The sequence below is a fragment of the Globicephala melas genome, chromosome 9 (assembly GCF_963455315.2).
Source record: "Globicephala melas chromosome 9, mGloMel1.2, whole genome shotgun sequence".
In the NCBI taxonomy this organism is placed as follows: Eukaryota; Metazoa; Chordata; class Mammalia; order Artiodactyla; family Delphinidae; genus Globicephala; species Globicephala melas.
The window spans coordinates 96,654,149-96,679,387 of NC_083322.1; the positions used below are offsets into that span (position 1 = coordinate 96,654,149).

Here is a 25,239-nt window from a genome sequence, read left to right on the forward strand (position 1 = left end):
TTGGCGCCGGCCTCTCCCACCAGCCAAGACTCCTGCTCTGTTTGATACCAAATCCTAAGTGACAAGGGCAATCGGCAAAAGTGTCAGTCACACCAACCTCCGCCCGCCAGCCAGGTCTCCCTGCAAAAAGCTGGGACAGTCCGCTGTTATCTGATGCCTTCGCCCCTAGGCCGGCCGGCGACCCTGGCACGGAGGGCAAGACGCTGAGTCCCCCAGGACCGGCGAGCCCACCACCCTGGGGGGAGGTGAGTGGGAACCAGCTCTGGTGCCCCAGTTAGGCTTCTTCCTGCCAGCACTGCAGGGGACAGTGATGTGTGAAGGGACCGAAGTAGGCTGGTCGCCTGCCCGTTGGTCATCCAGCCGCTTGTCCATCTGCAGTCCCTGCTTGGGCTCGAGGACTCCCCTGCCCTCGGTTCCAGGAGTGGAGCGTCTCCCCCAGGGGCCTCCCCGGGCCTCTGAGTTGTGGTCCTGGGTCATCCATCCAGGCTTTCAGTTGGGAGAGTGAAGTGGCCTCCTAGTTTTCCGGTTAAGGTAGCTGGGGTTGGAGTTCTCTGCCCCCTTTTGACTGGAGGAGTCCTGAACAGATCCCCCGACCTTTTCTAATCGTGGTCCACAAATCATGTTCGCACGTCCCTCATGCCCCAGACAGCAAGTCCACCAGGAGAGACCTGAGGAAGGCCTGAGAAGCATGCTGTGGTGGGTGTCAGAGGAACATGCGTCCCAGGCACCCTGGAGGCTGAGCTCTCCCAGGTCACCCGGCTGCAGGTGTCTCCACTTTAATGGCCCGTTGAACCTGTCATGTGGGTCGTTTGATTACCCGGCAATGGCTCTGACAAAATTAACTTTCCTGAACGTAGTTTCTTATTGAACTTTCCCACTTCTTTCCTGACCAACCTGCATTTCCACAGTGGTTCAGAGTCAGTTCACTAGAGGTGGGTCTCTTCAAACAAACCCACAGGGCGAGCTTTGTCCCAAATACAGAGTGGCCAGCGGAATAAGAAACGCTCGTCTGGAAGCCAAGTCTCTGGCCAAAGTCCGAGGAACTCAACGAGCTAGCTTAGAGCGATGTCCCTGGTATCGTGGTCTCTGTTCGGACATGCCTGAGACTCACACATTTACCTCAAAGAGTCTGAATGACACTTGACCCATTCCTGTGTGCATGGAACGTTCATTCATGAGAGGCAGAAGCCGTCCACTTTGTGCTTACGAAGTGCAGGCTCTGTGTGCAATTGGGCCTCTCTTCCCTTGATAACCCTGTGAGCCAGGGGCTGTTACCTACTCAATCTAAGGAGGACATGAGGCACAGAGAGGTTAAGTAACCTGCCCAAAGTCACACAGCTAGGAAGGGTGGTGCTGGGATACCAGCCCAGCTATGTGACTCAGGGTCCACCACCCCTGTGGTGTCCACGATGCTGGACCTGGCTCCAGGCTGGGCCCACCCTGAACCACGCCTACGCACAATCTGAAATTGGATTAGTTTCTGAGAAGGCCAGAGCCCTTGGCAGTTGTGAGGCTCAAATGCAAAGATACACATGAGATTCGTAAACAACAGGAAGTCAGACAGAGGCCCAGTGGCGTTACTGCCGCAAGAAGTACTGCCTGCCTGTCTCAAGTGAGGCGTCAGCTCTCTTTCTGAAAGTGGGGAGAGGACTCTGATACCCCCAGAGGAACAAGGGGGCCAGAGGTATACTAGTTTTGTTTTGCTCTTTTTTTGGAGAGGAAAGCTTTTGTTTGGTGACAAGGAGGTAACCGAATGCCCGTCTTCCCAGACCCGCAGGACACAACACGGCCCACGATGGTGCCCTGCATCGGTTCACCTCCGCTGGGGAGGACGTGCTCCCCAGGAGAGCAGAATTTCTCCTTGTGATCTTTGCAACCCCTTCACTGTTGGTCAATATTTACCCTCTGTAACATGGAACATTATCCAAAATAGACCATATGCTAGATGTATCACTCTGCTAGGGCCCCTGTAATAAAATACTGCACACTGGGGGCTTAAACGACAGAAATATATTCTCCCACGGAAGTGGGAGGCCGGAAGTCCAAGATCAAGGTGTGTGGGGAGGGCCACGCTCCCTCTGAAGGTGCTGGGGGAGGATCTGTTCCCGGCCTCTCTCTTGACTTCCAGTGTTGCTTTGGCTTGTGTGTGTGTGAGTCTGTCTATCTCCAAATGCCCCCTTTGTATAAGGACACCGGTCATATTGGGTTAGGACCCACCTTACTCCAGAATGGCCTCATCTTAATTATATCTGCAATGACCTCATTTCCAAATAAAGTCGTGTTCAGAGGTACTGGGGGTTAGGACTTCAGTATATGAATTTTGGCGGCGGGGACACGACTCAAGCCGTGACATCCAGAGAGAGTATGGGATGTGTGCATTTGACTGTCTGTCAGATAACTTCCCTGCTAGCCCTGACTGCAAACTGCCCATGTGAGGCCTTCTCCTTTCCACCCAGAAGATTCGATGAGACAAGATGAACTTATGAACAGTGCATGTCCCCACTGTGGCAACCCCTCCCACCAGCTGGAGTTAGGAAGCTGGATCCCTCACAGCTCACACGAAGCTCTGGTGTGTTCCTGTCTCCGGCATTGCACAAGCATCTCCGGGCCTCTGCTTCTTGGTCAACAAGACGAGGGTGACAGATCTTTTCTCCAGGATGCCAAATGGGATGATGGATGTGACAATGACCTGTGAACTGTACCCCATGGCCCTGGCTGCTTTGTCAGGAGGACCACGTGTGGCAGCAAGCAAAGGGCATGGTGCCTGTGCCTGAATCTCTTTCCATCAACCCTGACACACACAAGCTCTTTAGAAAAGGAGTTGATGCCAATTTTGTCTATTAAATTTGTTGGCCAAGGGAAGAGTGTGCCGTTGATCTGTGAACTTTGCACCCAGGTCGCTTTGTCATACTTGTTTCATTCTTACGTAGTTTGATCCGTTTTTGGATATCATTCAGCTTTCCGTTCATAAAATCATTAGGATAAAAAATATACTACGTCATTTAACAAGAGAATATATTCTTGATACTCAGAACTTAAAAAGAAAAATCCTGCAGACTTTGCTACCATTTGGGGGCAGGGAGAAAACTAGATGATGGAAGTCAGACACTTTGCCACATGAGGGGGAGGCAGGTGATATTCGTGGTTCAGACACGGCCCTCCCAGGGCTGCCAGCTCCACGTGAGGTTGGACATAAACAAACTGATGACCAGATAGAGTGGTGGGTATTAGGGGGGAGTAGGAACTGGGCTGAGGAAGCCATTAGCTGGGTCAGGGGGAATCGGGAAGGCTTCACAGAGGAGGTGCCCTGTGTGGGGAGGCCATTTCACCAGGAGGGACCCGATGGCCACCAAAAATTTGCTGATGTGAACTGCTGGGGACATGGAGTGGAGGTGCCTAGGCAGAGTCTGTGAGGTGCTGTCTTTATAGCTATTGGCACCGGTAAGGGATTACTTTGGACTCTCACAAAAATGGCAACTTCATACGGCTCAACTAATACCGGTACCAGAAAGATGTGAAACACACCTCAAATTCTAATTCTTCACACCATTGTAAAGCAATTATACCCCAATAAAGATATTAAAAAAAAAATTCTAATTCTTGTGCCCACATAACAATATATGGTGCAGCGGCTCTTACCTCTAGAGTCCCTGGACCCCAGGGAGTACCTCTAAAACAGACCCATGCTCGGGCTGCATTAATTAAACCTGTTTGTCTGGAAGTGGGCCTTGGGAGGGCCTCCTGCAGAGGGCTAGCCTCCTGGTCTCGGGGACTTCCTGGGACCTCCTGGTCCACTGGGGGTTCACACATATGAGAAGCAGCATGGGGTGATGGAGGGGACAGGGGTTCCGCTGTGAGTCCTTACACCTCTCCACACCTCCTGGAGCCAGCTGCTCACTCTGGGATCCCCATGGTAAAGGGCGGACAGAGGCACAGCCCCCGGGGCCACTGTGAGCACAACACAGGTGGAGGCCGGCACAAAGCCCCTTCCCTTAGAGTGAATGAATGAGTGTAAGCCGTGGGTCCCACGCACGCGCCATGGCAACAGTCCCTACATTTGTCCTGCTGGAAGAAAACATCTCCCCATCACTTGGGTTTCCAGTTTCCTCTTACGGCAAACTGCAGGGTCCCTTCTCCTTTCGACACCCACCCCATCCCTGAACCAACAACCTCCCACCTTCTTCCCTAGAGGCCTCACCGCTAGGACTCTAACCTGCTCCTTCTGCACCCAGGTGGCACTGGCCACACGCCCCACGGCCCGAACTCCGGCTGGGGGCTCTGCTTGTCGGACTACACCACCTGGTCACTGCTCCTGCACCGCTGCACCCACTCACGGGGGTTGTAGGAACCAGGGCAGGACTTGCCCACAGCCCGCCGTGGGGAGGGTCCCGCGGGCAGAGGACCTGTGGGGAGATGCCGTGGCGGCCACCTTCCTCCCTGCCCCCGGGTCCTTGGGCATCGCTTCACCTCGCAGGGCCCTAGCTATGGATCCGCAGTCAAGCATGGGCCCCACTTTGCGTTCCTCTAGAATAGGGGACCTGCTTTTATTTGGGGGGCATGCAAGGTAAGCCCTCCCACAGGGGAAAAGCGCAAAATTTCAGCATTTTTAACGCCCCGAGAGACAGCACAGTGCGTGGCACTGCGCACCAGTGGGGAAACTGAGGCCGGGAGCGGGCTAGGTGGGTGCCCGAGGTTTACGCGGCCCCTCCGGCGGCGGGGGGCCTGGGATGCGGCGTTGGGGTGCGGGCCGGGGCGCGCGCGTGTGCCTCGCGCGCCCAGGCCCGCGGCTCCGAGCTCGGCTGTCGCAGCGCGGTCTCCGGAGGACCGGGGCCGGGGCGCGGGCGGCGCCAGTGCGCAGGCGCAGCGGGCGGGAGGGGACGCGCTCGGGGCGCGCGCGCGGGGCAGCAGGCGCCCCAACTCTGCCCGCCGCGCCCCGGCGCCTCGCCGCCCGCCCGCCCGCCCGCCCGGCGCCCCGGCCGGCGAGGGGCGCGCCCGCTGCATGGCGCTGGGATGGCGGGGGCGCCGCGCGGCCGAGGCGGCGGCGGAGGCGGAGGCGGCGCGGGCGAGTCTGGGGGCGCCGAGCGGGCGGCGGGGCCGGGCGGCCGGCGCGGGCTGCGGGCGTGCGACGAGGAGTTCGCGTGCCCCGAGCTGGAGGCGCTGTTCCGCGGCTACACGTTGCGGCTGGAGCAGGCGGCCACGCTGAAGGCGCTGGCCGTGCTCAGCCTACTGGCGGGCGCGCTGGCCCTGGCCGAGCTGCTGGGTGCGCCGGGGCCCGCGCCCGGCCTGGCCAAGGGCTCGCACCCCGTGCACTGCGTGCTCTTCCTGGCGCTGCTCGTGGTCACCAACGTCCGCTCGCTGCAGGTGCCCCAGCTGCAGCAGGTCGGCCAGCTCGCGCTGCTCTTCAGCCTCACCTTCGCGCTGCTCTGCTGTCCCTTCGCGCTCGGCGGCCCCGCCGGGGCCCACGCCGGGAGGGCAGCGGTGCCGGTGGCAGCCGACCAGGGCGTCTGGCAGCTCCTTTTGGTCACCTTCGTGTCCTATGCCCTGCTGCCCGTGCGCAGCCTGCTGGCCATCGGCTTCGGGCTCGTGGTGGCCGCCTCGCATTTGCTGGTCACGGCTACCTTGGTCCCCGCCAAGCGCCCACGTCTCTGGAGGACGGTAAGTGCCGCGCGCGCTCCCGATCCGGTCTGGGACACACCTGCCCGGGAGGGACTGGGAATGCGGGGAGGAGGGCGCGCATCGCCAGGCTGGGCAGGTGGGGAAACTGAGGCCCCGAATTCGAGGGGGGACGTTCAAGGTCACTCAGAGAATTGGGGACACAGTGGGGGCTGGCACCCTGGGGCCGACTCTTTTCCGAGTTACAGTCCACAAAGCGCTCCTGGGTGTGGAATGTGGAGACCGGTAGACTAGTGTAGAGAGGGCAAAGATTGGCAAGGTCAGGCAGCTGGTGAGCGGCCAGGTGCGGCCAGAGCTCGGGTCCGACGCTGTCTGCGCCCATCCCCGCAGGAGGGACGAAAAGTAGGCGCGGGGAGCAGGCCAGGGCAGGCAGGATTCCTGCAGGCTGTGCGCACAGCCTAGGGTGCCTCTCCCTCACGCTTGGCGCCTGGAGCCCATGCGGCGCTCGCAGAGACCCCCTCCCAACCGTGCCGCCATGGGGGAGGTGGGAAGGGGGCAAGGACTTTGGCCCCCTCCAGCCACCCTGGCGCCCAGTTGTGGACCCGTTTGGGGTCCACAGGGACAGGGTTTGCCAAGGTCGCACAGGGCTGTGGTCTCTTCCGACCTGCTCTGCCGCAGCCGGCACCCAGGCTCGCAGCGCCTGAACTTTGTCACTGTCTTTCCCTGGCGGGCAAGATCGTTGCGAGGATCCCATGCCGGCTGCTGCCCGTGGGCTCCTCCCCAGCCCAAGGACCCCAGAGGTCTTGCTGCGTGGTGCTTTTGGAGCTTTTCCGTGCAGCCCAGCCTATCCCACCTGGGCTTGGAGGGCCCTGAGGGAGGGTTCTGTTTCTGCCTCTGGCTGCATTTTGGCAAGAGGGCGGGGTGGGTGGGGTGGGGTGGGGGAGCACATCGAGGGAGAGAAAGGGGGAGATGGAGGAGATGGGGTGAGGAGAGGAAGCTGGACAGATCTGGCTTTGGGAGGAGCAGCTGGGGTGGGGGGAGTGATGGGTGTCAGACAGCTGGGGCTGGGGCCCCACTAAGGACCCACCACCCGAGGACCAAGGGAGGGGCCCCCAGACGGTGATGCCCAGGATGTACAGGGTCAGAGGGGCCATGGGACACACAAGAGTGACACAATGCTGGACCTATATTTCAGGGCCCAGAGAGGCCAGTGTGTGGTGAGGGCTGGGAGGGGAGGAGGAGGGAGTATGTGGAGAGGGGCTGGGGGGTGGGGGGAAGAGAGGAAGGGAAGTAGGGGTGAAGGCCGGAGGCAGAGAGGAGGCAGCGATAAAGGCAGAAAAAAGAGAAGAGGGCCAGAGGGCTGCGTGCCCCCAGGGAGGGGAGGAAGGTGATGGGAGGGGGGAGGGGGAGGGGAGGGAGAGGGGGGAGGGGAGGGAAGGGGGAAGGGAGGGGAGGGGGAGGGGAGGGGGAGGGAGGGGGAGGGGAAGGGGGAGGGTTTGTTTCTCCAGCAGGCCTCCTATGGGCTTTGAGTGCAGCTTGTTTGACCTTCGCAGGGGGCACCCCTGTATCTCTCCCCCAACAACCCTCCCATGTGTTGTGGTTGTCCCTCTCCCCCCCCCCCCCACAGCCAGGTCCCCCCAGCAAGGACAACTTCCCTACCAGGACCGGGAGGGAGGCCAGGTCAGCTGCAGGTGGGGAGGGGGCCTGGACAGGCCTGGGCTGGGGCCTGGCTCAGTTCTGGTTGCACCCAGGGCTTCAGTCAGCTGCTTCAGTGACAGGCAATACTATTGTCTTCTTTTTTAATAACCAATGCTTTATGTAGCCTGTAGTCATTCCTTTTAGAGAATTAAAAGATTAAAACAGAGAGGGGGGAGGGGTGCGGGAGGGGGAGTCTGTAAAGGTGCCTCGGGCACTCAGAACTCTGCCCCTCCCCCAGGATAAGAGGAGCGCCTGTATTCTAGGAAGAAAGGGAGACCATCCTGGGGGCGTGGGAGTCGTAGGGAGCAGATATCTGGGCTTCACTGCCACTGGCTGTGATTCCCTGGGCAATGCAGACCCTTCCTTTTCTGAGCCTCAGTTTCCCCACCTGTCTAAAGGGCGTCGCAGCTCCCCTGTAGGGCTGTGGTGAAAGTTCGTACTGGAAAAGCACATATTGGAAACCTCAGGCCCCTTCTGAATCGTTTTGGCTTCTTTAGAATGTTCATATTCAAACCCATGAGTCTGTACAGGTGGTGGTGATATTGACAGATAGATGGGGATGGATGCAGAGGAATACGTGGTGATCCGACTGTGTGGCGCCCCAGGGATCCTCCCTTCCAGTGAGAAAATTCTGGGAGTCTGTGAAATCTGTCCTTGGTGAGCTCTGCAACTTGGTATTTGAGACCAGTGAAGAAGATAGCACCCATGTTTCCGAAGCATGTCCGCTGCTAATCACGCTTCACCGCCTCCCTGCCATCTTGCAGTCCACTCACCTGCTCACAGCGCTGCTCCCGCAGGATGGAATTTGGGGCAGGCAGAAGCCCTGCAGGACACAGGGTAGAGGCCAAAAAGCGGCAGAAGAAGGACTGGATGAATGAGGCGGTCTGTGCATGGGTGCCGCCTTTGCTGCCTATATGCAGCGTGTCATATGCTCGCCGGAGAAAGCGCGCTCTGGGGACTGAGACCGGGGTTCAAGTGTGGGCTCCCAGAGCCTCAGGCCCTCCGCAGGGAGGCTCTAAGGCTTTCTTGCAGCAATCCTGTGCCGCCCTGGTGTGTGGGGATCTGGGGACGCAGCCGTGTGCCTTTGGGCTCTGTAGAGCCGGGACCAGCCCAGTTGCCGGGAGGCCGAGGTGGACATGCAGAAAGCCGGCCACGTGACTGCACTGCTGAAATTTGGGGGCCTCCACCCTTCCCCGAGAGGGTATGCCTGCTGCTTTCCGCTAGAGCAGAAAGAATTTGGGGGAAATGGCCTTATTCCCACCTGGACCAGCACCAAGGATGAGCCCCATGAATGTGGACCGGACTGGGTCCCCCCCCCAGCCCCTTGCTTTCAGGGCCCCCCGGTTGTACCTAAACACAGTCACTTTTATTTAACTGGGCAACGTGTCAGAACTGAAGGCATCACGTTCAGGAACACCTGAGGCCTGCTCAGAACCAGCAGCGGTGGGCAGGCTGGAGGGCATGGGGTTGGGGGGTGAGCACAGCAGCCTGGGGGCCTGGGGCTTCGAGGGTGGCGGAGGAGGGGAGGGGGAGATGCCAGATTTGTCCCTTGTTGACTGACAGAGCCTTGAGGGGGGAGGCTCTGGGAGGAGGTGACTGTGCTCAGGGACAGGTTGGCTGGGGAGTGGCGGGGAGGTAGAGTCAGGGCAGTGCTTGTGAAGGTCATTGCCGGGGAGTGACGGTGGGGCAGGAGGGGTGTCTCTGGAGAAGGGTTGCTGGCTCAGGGTGCCTGCTCTGCCCCTCAGGCGCCTTGCCTGTGACGGGTGCAGGGCGCAGAGCCCCAGCTTCCACCCTGTGCTGACTCTCTCCCCAGGGCTCCCTCCCGGATGCCCGCTTTGTGGGCAGGCGGGTCAGGATTGCTGTCTCTTTTCAGAGGGGGGATAGCGAGGGTCCACTGCAGTGTGCAACTTGCAGTGCAGTCTGGTTGCCTATCCACGTAAAGGAAATGTGTTTAGTGCCTGAACCACAGAAAGGGTAACAAATCGCTGCTGTGCTGGGGAGCTGGGAGCTGGCCAGAATTCCCCCTGCCCCTCCAGTTGGGCTGAGCCCTTGAGGAGAACGTGAGTGCTGGCAGGTGGAGCCACGTGACCGCTGTCAGAATCACCATGTGTGCTGGCTGTACCGGCCGCCACACGGGCTTGGGCAGCCCATGCCTCCCGCCCCTATGTGTCTCCCACCCCTCCTTCCAGACCTGTGCCCCTCCGTCAGCCCAGCGCCTCCTCAGGCGGGGCCCTCCCCCCCATGGCCCCCTCTCCACTGGCTGGCCCTCTTCCCCTCTGGTCCTCTGCACCTCCCCTCACCCCACCTCCCTGGACCCTCTCCTGACCAGCCCGCCTCTGCAGCCGTGCCGCACAGCCGGCCCCTCACCCCGGTGGGGCCCCTTCTCCTCTGGCTGGGCTCTTTCCTAGGTGGGGCCCCTCTCCTGCTGCACGTAACCCCCCAGCCTCCTGACTGCCCCCTACTGGTCCCTCCCTCTCCCTCCCCTGCCCTGGCTGGATCCCATCACCCGCTGGCTCACCTGCCTTGGCTCCCGTCACTGGGCAGGGCTCAGCCCCATGGTGACTTACTGCCCCGGCTTCCCACCCCCTGCACATGACAGCCCGGCTGCTCCCTGAGCCTTGGGCAGTGTCCAGTGGCTCCTCCAGGCCTCCAGGTTCATGTCCAGCGGGCATCCCACAGGGCACACCTGATTCCCCAGCCCCCTTGTCTGCTGGGCGGTCCCCTCCCTAAACCTGGTCTGTTTCCATCACAGCTGTGTCATCCTCCCGCCAGGGCAGCCTGCTCAAACTGTAAGAAGCATCCAGAGCTGCCTACACCAGGGCAGCAGGAGCTGGGGCCTGGGTGAGGGGGAACCGTCCTGGCGTCGGGCGAGGGTTCCCACCTGTTCCCCCTCTGGGCGGTCCTGTGGGCCCCAGGCTTTCCTTTGTGGCCGCAGGACCCCCAGACTGTCCATGTGCTGGAGCCTGGCCCCCCGGTGGACCTGGTGGAAGGGACGGGGACCAGGCGAAGCAGACATGGCTGTGAAGCCTTGCAGCTGCTCGGGCTGGGGCACCTTCTCTGGACAGTTCTGTGATCCACGTTTGGGTGCCAGGCCCCGAGCTAGGGGACCAGACCACCCGCCCTCCAGAAAGTTAGTCTCTGGGGACCCCGATCAACAACTGGGACTGCAGTGTGTGTGTGACCTTCGGAGGCGTGTGAAGGGGACAAGGCAGACAGGGGGCTCAGGGTGGCCTCCTGCGGACAGTGCGCTCCAGCCAAGGTCCTGGATAGATGAGGCCAAGGGGCTGCTGGACCCTGGGGCTGCAGGTGGCTGCCTGAGGGACTGAGCTGGTCACCACGGGGCCAGGGAGGAGGGCGTGGAAGAAAGGCACGTGCGGGGAGGCCCTGGGGCTCGGGCCACAAGGAATACTTGGAGGTCTCCCTCAAGCGGGTCCTGTGGGGAAACGTCCCCACCCGCTGCCCTTTCCATGGGCTTACAGTGGTTCTGGGGTGATGCCCTTCTCCCCTCACATCTGTGAGGTCCAGAGGGTCAGGGCCCAGCCTCTGGGTTGACGGGTCTCCTGCTGGCTCTGTGTTCCTGCAGCTTGGAGCCCAGAAACGTCCTCGGATCATTTCCTGACTCAGATGGGGTGGGTCGGAATTCCCAGCACCGCGGGGGCTCTGCTCCGAGCTGTGGTGCGGTGGGCAGGGGACTTACCCTGTGCCTCAGTTTCCTCCGAGGTCATGCCCGTGGTTGTGTAGGTGCAGGTGGCCCTCTGGGACCGTGGCGTCCCCGCAGCGTGGGCCAGCACTCAGTGAAGTGGGAGTCTCCTCTTGTCATCACCAATTGAGCGTAGCCTGTGACCTACGAGTTTTCCCTACCTTGGTGACCCTCTGTCTGGTCTTGGTCAAACGCTGAAAGAGACGCGCAGGATGCCGGTGGCAGGCCGTCTGTCCAGACTGTGCCCTTTGGGTGTTCCCATCGCTTCCGGCCGATGTGCTGTTGGGAGCCCTCCCGTAGCACAGCCCAGCAGCGGCAGCCAGAGGGCTGTGTCTGTGCTGAGGCCTCCCCAGGGCCAGGGCTTCGCTCGTCCACGTGCCAGGCTGGGCAGGGGCTGGCGGTGGGGCAGGAAGGGCCGCATGGCAGCCAGGAGGCCTGGGCCACCACCCCGCCCCTGCACCTCCAGGTGAGACCCTGTTCCTGGACTGCAGGCACCTTAGTTTGCACCGAGGGGCTGAGCCAGGCAGGCAGAAAAGAACTTCCCGCCCCTAAAGTGCTGGGTTCCGCCATGTTTGAGGATGTGAGTCACATGTGGTCTGTTGTCTCTCTCACACGCATGTGCATGCACACATACAAACACACTCAAGTGCACACTCACACCCACACAAATGCACATACAAGCACACTCACACACATTCCTACTTGTACGTACGTGCTCTCACACTCACGTGTGTACATGCATGCACACATAAACACACACCCTTGCACGCTCACACAGGAACACACCCACATGCACACTCACAGGCGCGCTCACACACGTTCACGCAACACACTCTGATTATTTTTACTGTTTTCCGGGTGGACGTGTCTCCCCCGAGGGAAATGGGGCCCGGGGCCCTCCAACTCCACGACCAGTGCATGAAATGACACCAGGCCCCAGGCTCTGCCCAGGGGGGGAGGTCGGGTGAGGGGGCCGTGTGTGTAGGACTGAGAGCCTTGGGGAAGAGTGACAAGGGCCGGGACCCCCACCGGCTGTGTCCCTCTGCCCTCTGTCTGCTTTGCGTCAGTCCAGGCAGGGCAGGCTGGGCTTCCTCGGGCTCACATCCACGTGCGGGGTGTGGCATGGGGCTGACGCGGCGTCCCCACCCACTGCAGGCTGTCCCTCACTGCCGCGTCTGCGGCCCTCCAGTCTTCGTCCCCCCTGGATCCTGCTCTGTCCCCTTCCCTCCTGGACCCTGTCTTCTTGGATTGGAGAGTGGTGGGATCTGCCTTGATACTGAGCTGTCAGGGTTCTCTGGGCGGGGCTGTGCAGAGCATGCCTGTAGCTCTGGGGGCGGGGGCCTCTGCGTGCGCCTGCGCGTGTTGTGGACGTGCGCGCGCGCGAGTGCACACGTGTAATGTACGTGCCTGTGTGTGCACACGTAGGTGCCCGTGTGTACACACGTGCATGCATCCTGGTGTGCAGGGGTGTGAGTGTGTTCACGTGGGTGTGCCTGTGTCAGGCTTGGTACAGGGTCTGTGGTCTGAGGGCCCACAGCCTGGGCGCAGGGACAGCAAGCAGGGCCTCTGTGTGTCTAGGTCTGGAGTCGGGGGCACTTGCCGAGGTGGGCAGTGCAGCTTGGAAGGGGGCCTGGCCAGGCAGTCGCGGCCTGTGGGGATCCTGTGGGCAGCGGGGCTGCTGCAGGCCCAGAACCAGGGTGCTTATGAGGGGTCCCAGGTGAGGGGCCCCTTGTGCAGGTAGGTGGAGGGGATGTCCAGGTGAGGGATCCGGGTGCAGGGGGACAGCATGCCCAGAAGAGTGACCCGGGGGATGGGACTCCCATCCGTGGTGCATCAGGGTCACTGGACATGCTGGGTGCTCCCTCCTGCTGTCCACACCCTGCAGAGGGGGAAGCCCTCCCTGTGGGCACATTCCCAGTCTGAAGGCAGCTTTCTAGTTTGATTCTGAAGTACAGAGTGACTATATCAGGGTCCAGCTTTTCCTTTGCTGACGTAGACCCTGGCTTCCCGGGAGCACAGCTGACTCTGATGCATGGATGGGTCTTGTTGTTCATGCAGTGGCTCGTATGGGGCCCAAGGCACCATGTGCCCAGGGTGGGGGATGTCAGATGCCACACTCTGGACAAGGAGAATGACCGACCACAGCAGGGCCTGCCCCCTCGAACCTGGGCCGTGCCCGGGACCCTGGCCCTCCGGCCGGCCCTCCTGTGTGGCCTCTTGTCCCGTGCACTGTCCCCCTAGCGCCCTTCTCAGCAGCTGCCTGATGAGCCCGTGTGAGACTGCATTCTTCCAAGGGTGCTTCTCACATCTGCACTGGCAGTCTTGTGCTGCATGTGAGCATCTGAGGGAGGCGTCCGCTCTGGGACACTCTGCCCACTGCTGCTGCGTGGATGAGAAGCTCAGTGAGCACATCTGGGGAATCACTGGTTTAGCCTAAGGATTTGGAAATATCTCTGATGCTTTATTTTATTTTTTTTAATTAAAAAAAATTATTTATTTTATTTTTGGCTGCGTTGGGTCTTCATCGCCGCACGCAGGCTTTCTCTAGTCGCGGTGAGCGGAGCTACTCTTTGTTGGGGTGCGCAGGCTTCTCATTGCGGTGGCTTCTCTTGTTGCAGAGCACGGGCTCCAGGCGTGCGGGCTCGGTAGCTGTGGCTCGCGGGCTCTAGAGCACAGGCTCAGTAGTTGTGGCTCGCGGGCTCTAGAGCGCAGGCTCAATAGTTGTGGCGCACGGGCTTAGTTGCTCCGCGACATGTGAGACCTTCCCGGCCCAGGGTTCAAATCCATGTCCCCTGCATTGGCAGGCGGATTCCTAACCACTGTGCCACCAGGGAAGCCCCTGATGCTTTATTTTAAAGCAGATCCTTACCTGCAGGAATCACAAGTGGTTCCTGGGTACTCACTGTGTCCCGGGAGCACCCTGTGCGGTGGGACCCTTTTCTGAAGTCCAGTTTGTTCAAGGGTCAGAAATGGGCAGTGGGGTGAGATCTTCTTTGTGGATAGAGTCGGCGTCCAGGTGTGTAAAGGTGAACGGAGGCGCTGAAATACTGCAGGTGCTGTTTATGGGTGGGTGGGACTTGGAGGCACACGGTCCTGTGGCCCAGCTCACTCGTGCACCAGCAGGTGGGGTGAGCCGGGACCCCAACACCAGGAGGTGCCCTTGATGAAGATGCCGAGGGTTACATAGCACTGCGCCTGGATCCTCCCGCCCCTACCTAGGTGTGGTGACCACAGCCCAGCGGGCCTCAGCCTTGGGGCTTAGAAACCCAACGGCAGGAGCTCACAAGAGCCCATCAGCATCTTTTAAAAAATAACTTGTTTTTATTTTATTTTTATTACGGAAACTTCAATCATACACAAGAGTAGAAGGACCAGCGTGGTGATTTCTTGGGTAGAAGCCCTCAGCTCCAACAGTTACCGACATTCTGCCCTTCTTCTTTCAAAAGATGGTAGCCCTAAAATACTTCTATTAATTGGAAAACAGAGCTAAGAAGCAATTACATTAATTTGACAACACACCTGTGAGTGATGTGGACAAGCCAGCTCTGCTTGAAAAGACAAGAGCGCCACCCGGCTTGCGGTGACTGAGTAGAGGTGGGAATGAATGGGTCCCCCTGTGAGCACCCTTGGAAAGGAGGTGAGAGGGACCCAGGGGTCTTAGGGCCTGGCCCACAGACCAAACGCACAGTGGCTCTGCAGGGTGGGGTGGGAGGCACGTGGGGAGTCAGGGGGTGGTGGAGCGGGGGGTGGGTGCTTTGGGCAGCAGCTCCCTCCTTGTCTTGTGACCGCACTGCCCTCTGTGACTGAGGAGGACATCCTCGAGCCGCACCCTCGAGTCCACACACCTGGCTTCTCTGCAGGACGGGCCCCGGGTCCCGTGCTGGGGACAGTCTGGGCGGCAGCAGATTGAAAATGGATCAAGTTCAGTGGAGGAGTTTGAATGCTGAGTAGGGGTGATCTTGGGGTGCCTCGGGATTGGGGGGTCAGGAGGCCGCCGAGTGAAAGGAGGGGAACCCTTGCGGGCAGAGGCATCAGTGAGCGGGAGGAGTGCCGAGGGGAGAGCGTGGGCTCCCCAGAGCTGCGTGCTGCGTGGGCCGCGGGGGCATTTGGGGTGCGACACGCTCTGTATGTGGATGGGGGAAGGGGGACAGGGGAGCGGCCGGCCTGGGAAAGTGGGCAGAGCACGGGGCTCCTCGGGTCTCAGGCCTGCCGTGGAGGCGGGATGTTGTCCTGGAGACCACGAGAGTGTGAGAGCAGCGACCGGGGGTGTGGATGCAGCAACTGGGGGTGTGGGTGCAGTGACGGGGGGACGATCTTCTGCAGATATTTTTGTTTTTTCTTTGTGGCGTGTGTGTGTTATTTCCCCTCACGAAGGGTCCCTCTGAGGACACCAGGGGCACACGTTTCCCGTTTAACTGCCCAGCTTGTAAATCTGAAGTGTCTGCCCTTCCTTCCTGAGGCCCTTTGGGGATGGAGCAGGGCCCTCCGGGTGGTCCAGGTCTGACGCAGGCGCTTGTGCTTTCCCTGTTTGGCTTCTTCTGTCTTTACATGCTTGGGGCTGACCAAGCGCCCTGCAGAGGAGCCTCTGCGGGAAGCCCAGCGCAGCGGAATTCCACTGGGGGACAGAGCGTCGGGGGTGTGAATGTCTGAAACTCAGCGCACACGTGCTTCAGCACCAACGGGGTGCTCGGCTCTGCCTCTCAGCTCAGCCCCCCGTTCTGAGATGGCCCCTCAGGAGATGGGGAGTTTGGGGGGCAAGGGTCCCAGGGGCGAGCTGGGCCCTGTGTCTACACTGGGCGTGGTCACTGTGCTGGGGGACTCTTAGCCAGGTGGGATTATGCCCCACCCGCCCGGGCCCTGTGGAATTGGCGCGAGCGTGGGGTCTCCCTTAGGGAAGAGGTGCAGTGCAGACCACACTCCTGGGTCCACGTGGGGACCAGGCCGTGAGAGCCGCAGCGGTCCTGGTGTCATCGTCCCCTGGGAAAGCAGCCCCAGGCCGGGTGTGGTCGTGCTGGTCACTTGTGCGCCAGCCCCGGCCCAGCCTCGGAGCCCAGAAGCCAGTGGTCGGGCCCCGGAGGAGGGACTTTCTTCTGGATTGCTGTCTCCCCATGCCAAAGAGACGTCCGTTTGGCTAGTGTCCAGTGCTGGGGGGTCCCCCTGGGGTGGGAGCCCCTTGGACATCCCCATCTGGGAGGAGGTCCTCTGAGGGGCACCGAGACGTGGCACTAGTCTTGCTCGGGCCAAGTGGCAGTTTCCCACGTGGGCCTTAGAGGTGCCCGGGCACAGTTCCACTGCTGCCGACTGCTGTCCGTGGCAAGAAGCCGTGGGCTCCCCTGGGCTGGGCAATTCTGCCCGGACTGGCTGCTAACTCCCCTGGCCCAGGTGTTGTCTTGGGGCCTTCCCGGAGAACCCGAGGGGTGATCTGCCGCTGTTTCCTTCCTGTGCTGAGCAGTGAGTGATGTGGGTGCCCATGGGCTCGCCAGGAGTGCAGCCGGGCTGGACTGGGCCCGAGATGGGATCACTGCTGCAGGAGTGGTGGGTGATGCCTCCCGACGCCTCCTCCCCTGACTCTCCATCCCTCAGCCTGTGGGCACCTGCATCTCTGAGAAGCTTACGGTGACCCCCGGCCTGTCTCCCTTGTGGTTTCTGCACAGCAGGTGCTAAACCATGTGGTCACCATCTTCAGGGCACCTCCGGCCGGGCCACGAGTTCAGAGAGCTTCATGGGAGGACTTTTTGTTTTTTTTGCTATGTCATGAGGCACGTGGGATCTTAGTTCCCCAACCAGGGGTTGAACCCGTGCCCTCTGCGGTGGAAGTGCGGAGTCTTAACCAACCACTGGACTGCCAGGGAAGTCCAAGAGACCTTCGTGGGGAAAGGAAAACTCCTGAACCCTGGGGAAACCCCGGGGCTGGCCGGTTTGGATCAGTAGATGCATTGGGCGTGTGAGGAAGCTCCCGTCTGGCAAGGTGCGGAGGTGGGGGGGACACCTGGTCCTAATGGTTCACATTGGGGGGGCTCCAGGTGGGAGGGCCCTGGGGGTTCCCAGGGTGGGGTGACAGGTGGTTGGCAGACGCCCTCCCCCAGTCTCCCTGAAGCGTCCCTTCCCACCAGTGATCCCATTTTAAGAAATCCCTTTGATCGGATTAATGGATACAGAAGATGTGGCACATATATACAATGGAATATTACTCAGCCATAAAAAGAAACGAAATTGAGCTATTTGTAATGAGGTGGATAGACCTAGAGTCTGTAATACAGAGTGAAGTAAGTCAGAAAGAGAAAGACAAATACCATATGCTAACACATATATATGGAATCTAAGAAAAAAAAATGTCATGAAGAACCTAGGGGTAAGACGGGAATAAAGACGCAGATCTACTAGAGAATGGACTTGAGGACATGGGGAGGGGGAAGGGTAAGCTGTGACAAAGCGAGAGAGGCATGGACATATATACACTACCAAACGTAAGGTAGATAGCTAGTGGGAAGCAGCCGCATAGCACAGGGAGATCAGCTCTGGGCTTTGTGACCACCTAGAGGGGTGGGAGAAGGAGGGTGGGAGGGAGATGAGAGAGGGAGGAGATATGGGGATATATGTATAGGTATAGCTGATTCGCTTTGTTATGAAGCAGAAACTAACACACCATTGTAAAGCAATTATACGCCAATAAAGATGTAAAAAATAAATAAATCAAAGAAGTCCCTTTGCTGAGTGCTGCTGGAGTGGGGGGCAGCTCCCAGCTCACTGCAGGGGTGCGGACGATGTGTGGTTTTCCTGCGGGATGCAGGGCCCACAGGTGGTCTGAAGTGGAGTGCAGTGGAGTATGGGCTTATGCCGCTCAGGTTTCCTAGCCGTGGGGGAGGTGAGCTCTTCCGGGGAGAGGGAGAACAGCTGCTTCCCCCCGAGTGGGCTCCAGCCGAGCCCAGTGAGGGATGCAGTGGCTAGCGGTGGGCGGGGGGCAGGGGGAACGTCTTTCTGCTGGGCAGACGAGCAGTCCTTGGCCTAGCCATTGTACTTGGGAGGGGTGCTGACCACACACATGGCAGGGGTGTGTGTGTGTGAGACCCAGGACCCTGGCAGATGAGGACAGACTGACTGGTCAGTCACCTTGAGACACACACACACACACACACACACACACACACACACACACACACACACACACACACACACACACACACACACACACACACACACACACACACACACACACACACACACACACACACACACACACACACACACTGGCTCTTTTATGCCCCCCAGGGACTCGCCATTCCTGTTTGTAATCTAACCCCAAAGATGGCAGGAAGGAAGCTAAGATGATGAGAAAATCCCCAAAGGGAGGTTTCTGATCTTCTCAACTATAGTTTTAATTTCAAGGGCTGGAGTCCACCTTTCACATCCTCCCGTGCAGGCCTTTCCGAAGGTCCCCTCACGCGGGCTCTCATGGCTCCAGGGGCCCCGCCCCCTCCTCCAGGGCTGGCCCTTCCGGATCCCTGTGTCCAGCCAGTGCCCAGGATCTCTGCTGCCGTCTCAACAGTCTGCTCACGTTCTGCCTGTGTCGCAGCCACTCCCTGACTCCTTGGCACCTGTGATGGGGTCCTTGTCCTGAAACCCTGCTGCCCTGAGAGCGTCCTGCTGCCCCTGCCCTGCCGCCCCTTCCACACTTCCCACTAGGCACTTGTCCCCACCTGCCCTGGGCCTTGTGTGCAGGACAAGGGGCGGGTGAGGCCCCGGCCATCCCCCGACCAGCCACAAGCCCGGCAGCCCTGAAACCCATGACTGCCACCACCCGTGCAGGGCCCCCAAGGCCCATCCACCCAAGGCCTGGATCCAGAGATGTGCCCGTGGCCTGGCGGGCCCTGGAGTTACGTGCCTGTGTTTGGGACGTCCTGGCCTTGGGACCTCGGGGAGATTTAACCTCTCTACGCCCGTGTCTTCCCCATAAATGGCAGGCCTCATTTCCGGGCTCACCCACCTGCCCAGGGCCTGCTTGGGGCCTGCATGGTGCCACCTTTGCTTCAGTTTGTAGCAGTCCCTGCTCGTGTGGCCTCCTGGAGGTTTACCTTCTGCCTCCTAGTAAAGGTAGGCCTGCCCTCCTCCCATAGCCCTTAGAGTCCTGAACAATGGGTTCTCCTCGGTTAAGTTACTGATCTCACAGCCTCTCATGGGTGTGAGATGGGGCTTCCCTGGTGGCGCAGTGGTTGAGAGTCCGCCTGCCGATGCAGGGGACACGGCTTCGTGCCCCAGTCCGGGAAGATCCCACATGCCGCGGAGCGGCTGGGCCCGTGAGCCATGGCCACTGAGCCTGCGCGTCCGGAGCCTGCGCTCCACGGCGGGAGAGGCCACAACAGTGAGAGGCCTGCGTACTGCAAAAAAAAAAAAAAAAACATAATGATGCAACGTTCAGGTGCGTGTAAAGGGGTGGGGGGCAGTGAGCCCTGTTGGTTGTGCAGGAAGCGAAGCTGCCGCGGCCTCGTGCTGAGCGGCAGGGGGAGAGCTGAGGGCAGCGCAGCGGGGCCTGGGGGCCAGGGTGGAAGGTGAGGGTCTTGAACGAGCTCTAGGGCGGCGTGCCAGGCAGGGAGCAGGGACGTGGGATGGCGGAGTGCCGGCGGTGTTTAGAACTCTTGGTGTGCAGGAGATGCTCACTTGACGAGGGCTCCCAGCCCTGCCTGAGAAACTAGCCAAGACCTGGGCATGTGATTCCATCTGCAGGGCGTGTGGGGTTTGGGGGGCAGCGGGCGAGGGCCCTCCGGCTGGAGAGCAGTTGTGTGCCTTCCTGAGTGCAGGCCAACTGCAGGGATGTAAACGCCTGAGGAGGAATTCTCCCCCCAAGTCTTTGCCCTGTGTCACAAGAGTGGCAAAATATTGGGAAGTGCTGCGAGTACCATCGATACGTCACGGTTAAGAGAAAGATGCCCTTCGTCGTGGTTTCCTGCAGTCACTGAATCAGTGATTCTGAGCACACGTCTGACCGACAGAGTGGGTGCCCCGGAAGTCCCCAGCTGGGCCACTCGGATGAGGGGACACAGGCAGAAGGTCTAGCCCCCTCCCCCCGTGCCCTCCAGGTGGTGGCCTTAACCTCCTGGCTGGGTCTGTATCTTTGTGGTCACTGTGGACTCAGAAAAGGCCTCCATTCCACATGCCAGACCAGGCCTGTTTGTTCTCAATCCAGCCTCAGAGCTCATCTCCTCCCAGCCCCGGCAAGGCTCGCCTGGCCCTCTGGGACCTGGAGTGGCCGGGACAGGAGAGCCCTGCCTGCCACAGGGGACATCTGGACAGTTCATGTTGACTGATGACCCCACGCGCCCACCCACTGCGCGGTACCAGCTTCTCCCTGCTCTACACTGGCCTTCCCAAGGGGCCGGGGGACCCCCAGTGCCCACTGTGGGGTGGGGTTGGCTGCCTGCCCCGTGGGCAGAGGCTGACGAGCTGCCGTGGCCATGCACACCTGTCGCCAGGTGATCTCATCCTTTTCCCTGCAGTGCTTCCTCTGCTGGCCATCTGCCCAGGTCACGGGGCCTGCAGGGCAAGGGCTTGGGAGGGGGATGCTCCTGCCAGGCCTGCCCCGCACGCTCCAGTGCCGTTCCCTGGGCTGCGTGATCTGGTCCATGTGTGCATGTGTCTGTGGGCTGTGTCCCAGCAGCTCCCACCAGCTCAGCCTGCCCCAGAAGCCACGTCACTTTCAGACACTAGGACACGTTGATGCCTTGCCTCTTTGTTTTTTTTTTTTTTTTATATTTTTCCCAGTCTAGCTCTTATATTTAGATTTTTGATCCATTTTTAAAAATAAATTTATTTGTTTACTGCTTTTATCTTTGCCTGTGTTGGGTCTTTGCTGCTGCGCGCAGGCTTTCTCTAGCTGCGGTGAGTGGGGGCTACTCTTTGTTGCAGTGCGTGGGCTTCTCATTGCGGTGGCTTCTCGTTGCGGAGCATGGGCTCTAGGCACGCGGGCTTCAATAGTTGTGGCATGTGGGCTCAGTAGTTGTGGCTCGCGGGCTCTAGAGTGCAGGCTCAGTAGTTGTGGCACGCGGGCTTAGTAGCTCTGTGGTATGTGGGATCTTCTCAGACCAGGGCTTGAACCCGTGTCCCCTGCATTGGCAGGCGGATTCGTAACCACTGCGCCACCAGGGAAGCCTGATGTCTTGCCTCTTTTGTGCCTCTCTTGATCGTGGAAAAGCTGGGGTCCCTCCCCACTGCCCATCTGACGAGGCATATGAGAGTTGGGACACAGTCTTATCAGGTCTCGTCCGAGACAGCCTGGAGAGAGGTTGGGCAGTGCAGGTGGCAGCACAGGTGTCTGCGTGTGAGTTCTCCCTCTGTCCCTTTCCAGCAATGTGACGGGGCCCAGCCCCCTCACCACCCCGTGTCCTCAGTTATTCATTCAAGAAATACCAGGCACCTGGTATGATACGAGAGGCTCTATTCCAGGCTCCCGGATCAGTCGTGGACCTGACAGACTGAGGCCCCTCGAGGGCTAGACAGCATGCAGGGAAGGTGACAAGTGAGTTAATGTTATATAACGTGTTGGAAGACGGTAACTGCTAAAAACAATAGGAGGAAAGGAAGAAGGAAAGAAATAGAACTGGTCAGCGGGAGAATACTCCAAGCCCAGGTGAGAGTGTGTGCCTTTGTAGACACAGGGGTCGGGTCGGCTGTTTCGAGAAGGTGCCTTGTGAGTGGAGGCCCTGGAGGTCGGGGGTGAGCCAGGCGCTGTGTGGGAAAGGGGTCCCACCCAGGGACGCAGGGCAGAGGCCCTAAGAAAGCAGGCGAGGCCGGGGGGACACGAGGAGGACAGGGTGTAGGGGCCTCTGGCCTGGGCCACGGAGGGCTTTGGGCACAGGAAGACTGCAGGTCAGGGGTTCAGGGCAGAGGACCGTGCGGGGAGCCTGCAGAGCTGGGAGGAGCACAGGGCGGGTTAGGAGGTAGCTCGGTAGCCAAGCAGCCGTCGGCAGCGGGGTGTCAGCGCCCCGTCTGTTGGAGACGGAGCCGGGAGGATTTGCTGGTGGGGGCAATGGGCCCAGGCCTGAGGGGCTTCCAGGGGCCCGGGTCTGCTGAGGTGGGAGAGGCTACCAGGGTGAGTGCTGGGGGTGACCAGGGGTCCTGCCAGGGTCTGTCCCATGCAACGTTGGGCTGGGGAGGGGCACGGCTGGCTGGCCCAAGCTGAAGGTGTCGATCTGGGGTCTTTGGCACAGGGCTGGGCTCCCGAGGTGAGTGTGGATGAGACATCACGAGGGGTGGAGTTTGCGGTGGAGGGGGGTCCAGGTGTGAGGCGTGGACCAGAGGAGGCTGGGGAAGGGGCCAGGGGAGGGGAGCTGACGGTGGGCTGGGCACTGGGACCTGAGCGTGGGCTCAGGATGTGAAGGTGGCCCCGCCCAGGGCAGCTGTGAAGGGAAGGCAGGCTGGGGTGCGGCCCAGGCGGGGTGAGGTGAGGCCTTTTCAGGAGTTTTGCTGGAAAGGGGAGAAAGATGGGCCCGCCTGGGAGAGGAAGAGGCGTTAAGAGAAGGATCTCATTTTCAGGGGAAAGAAATAATCAGACGCTTGCTGTCGAGGATGATGGTTGGAAGTTGCGGGTCCCAGTTGAAGTGGGGGGGGCGGCCCGCAGGCAGTGGGCAGTGGGACCGGCTGGGCTGGGCAGAGGGAGGTCCCCGGGGGAGGAGGGACAGACGAGGATTCCCTTGTGGCCGGAGGAGCACCCCAGGCACAGGGTTGTGCACGGAGCTGGCTTCGCTTCCAGAGTGTGAGCGGGCAGGGGGCTGTCCTGTTGGGCTGTGGAGTTTCAGCTAGACAAGGAAGAGAGCTCGAAGGGCAAGGGTGGGAAAGGTGCAGGATTGAGGTCCCGGCAGGGCCCTGGCATCCAGGGCAGCGTGGGCTGTGGGAAGGTCCTTGGGGGCCCAGATGCTGAGGCCCGGTGTGCAGGTCTGCTGGGTGTGCTGCGCCCTCTGCAGCGGGGGGCCCTGCCCTTACACGGGGCCTGTGTGTGTAGTGCCAGCAGGGGTGCCGTGGGGTTGGCAAGGACTTGGCATACCAGGACGCCCTGTGGTCCTGCGGCCACGTGCTCTGGGGTGTGGTACTCAGCCTCCACCCCGGCACGTACCCTTCCCCGAGCTCAGAAGCCTCTCAGCCTGTTGCCCCCGTCCCCTCTCTTCTGGTGCCGGTGTGAGCCAACGCCCTCTCCAGGTGACCTCTGGGCCAGATTCTCTCTGCCTTGTCACCCTCGTCCCTGATCACTGATTATGAGGCCAGTCTTGATACCTCCCTGTGCCCCATGGGGGCAGGGGCTGCGCCTCTTGTCGCTGCTGTGTGCCCGTCACCGTGGCTGCTGGTCTGGGGGTGTGTGGGAATGCAGGGGGGCAGGTGTGCCGGCAGCTTCTCGTGGACGGCCTCCTCTTCCGCTCTCCTGCGGGAAGATCTCTGGGGCGCGTGGAAGCACCCTGGGTGTGTGAATGTGAATGCAGAGCACCAGGCAGGGGAGACCTGCCCGCTCCCCAGATCGCTGCTTCCGCCTCGCCCTGCCCGCCAGACTCCAGCTGTGGGGTGTGCCGTGGGGCTGTTTTCCATGTGAGCAGCTCACACGGTGTGGCAGGGCAGCTAGGTACTCAGTGACTGCGTGGCTGGGCCTTGCTGTCCCTGGGGGGGTCACCATGGCCGGAGTAAAGGGAAGGTGGGTGTAGAGGAGGTGACAAGGTGGGGCTCCCGGTGACCCAGCCCGCTCCCACTCTGCTCCTGAGTTTTCCCTTGACCAAACTGCCCAGCCTCTGCTGGCCCTTCTGCCCCCAGCCCATGCCTCACGTCTCTGCCCAGACCTCAGTAGGGATCCGCACTCCCCCCCTTTTCTGCCATCGGCCACCTGAGGCCCTGCTTTCTGGAAAAGCCGCATCTGCCAGGTGTGACCTGTGGCGTCCTGCACCCTGTGCTGAGCTGACCCCGGGCGCCTGGCCCCTCAGTTGGACTCCTTATGCTCCACCTGACTGCGTACTCCGCTCGACAGTGACAGCTGGGCGCTTCACTGCAGGGGTCACGGAAGCTGTGGGGCTGACGGGCTGGAGGGCATCTTGGGAGAGGTGTCCTGTGTGTTATATGTTCTGCATGTTCAAAACCTTAAATAGAGGCTGGGAGGGGCGTGCAGAAGCCACAGGTGATTAAGGGTCTGCTGGGAGAGAAGCGCATTTTGTGCAAAGACTCACTATCGTTTGAATTTTTAGAAACGTGTTCACTACTGCCTGTGGGCGTTTTAAACACGCTCAGTACGCATTTAAATATTGACTCCACCAAACTACAATTTATTGTTTCATATACGCCGGTCTTCCCGCTGCCACCAGAAAAGCGCCTTCCTCTACAGACTGGGATGAGCTGATCCCAGAATACAGCAGGTGGTCCTTTAGACGCAGAAAACGCTGCGTGGTACGGGGGCCAGTGCAGTGCACCGGGGTGCAGCCAGTGCTGGCCACTGCCTGTGAGAGGTGGCACAGGCGTTGAAGTTGCGTTTGTGTTCCAGCCCCGCACCGGTTAAAGCATGGACGCTCCAGCTAGCGGGACGCTCAGATTTGGAGGTGTTCAGGGGCACAGCAAAGATGATCAGGGTCACATGGAGATACTCGGGGTCACATGGAGATGGTTGGGTCGCACGGAGATGCCCAGGTCACATGGAGATGCTCAGGTCACAGTGAGGTGTTCTGGGTGACAGTGGGCACCATTTTTTTTTTTTTTTTTTTTTTGCTGTACGTGGGCCTCTCACTGTTGTGGCCTCTCCCGTTGTGGAGCACAGGCTCCGGACGCGCAGGCTCAGCGGCCATGGCTCACGGGCCCAGCCGCTCCGCGGCATGTGGGATCTTCCCGGATCGGGGCACGAACCTGCGTCCCCTGCATCGGCAGGCAGACTCTCAACCACTGTGCTGCCAGGGAAGCCCTCTTTTTTGTTTTTAATCAACTCTCCTTCACTGCTTCTCTCCAGAGCTTTCCATGTTGCCTTTGTGGGAATAACCACTCTGTCTTCACGTTCAAAACTTCTGGGTGTAATGGTTTCCTCGGGCTGTTGTAACTAAGTGCCCAGACTGGGTGGCTTAAACAACAGACATTACTTCTCACACTTCTGGAGGCTGCTTTCTCCCGAAACCTTTCTTCTTGGTGTGTCAACGGCCATCTTCTCCCTGTGTCCTGTCTTCCCTCCGTGCGTGTCTGTGTCCTGATCTCCTCTTCTTATAAGGACACCAGTCATGTTG

At 60.1% G+C, this 25,239-nt stretch overlaps 1 protein-coding gene across 1 annotated transcript in view; it reads left to right on the forward strand.

Moving 5' to 3' along the window:
- The first annotated feature begins 5,010 nt into the window (after positions 1-5,010).
- Positions 5,011-25,239, forward strand: part of ADCY1 (adenylate cyclase 1) — a 125,291-nt gene continuing 105,062 nt past the window's right edge. Inside the window, 1 exon segment of the mRNA XM_030871268.2 lies at positions 5,011-5,655. Within this exon segment, the coding sequence (XP_030727128.2) occupies positions 5,011-5,655 (645 nt within the window).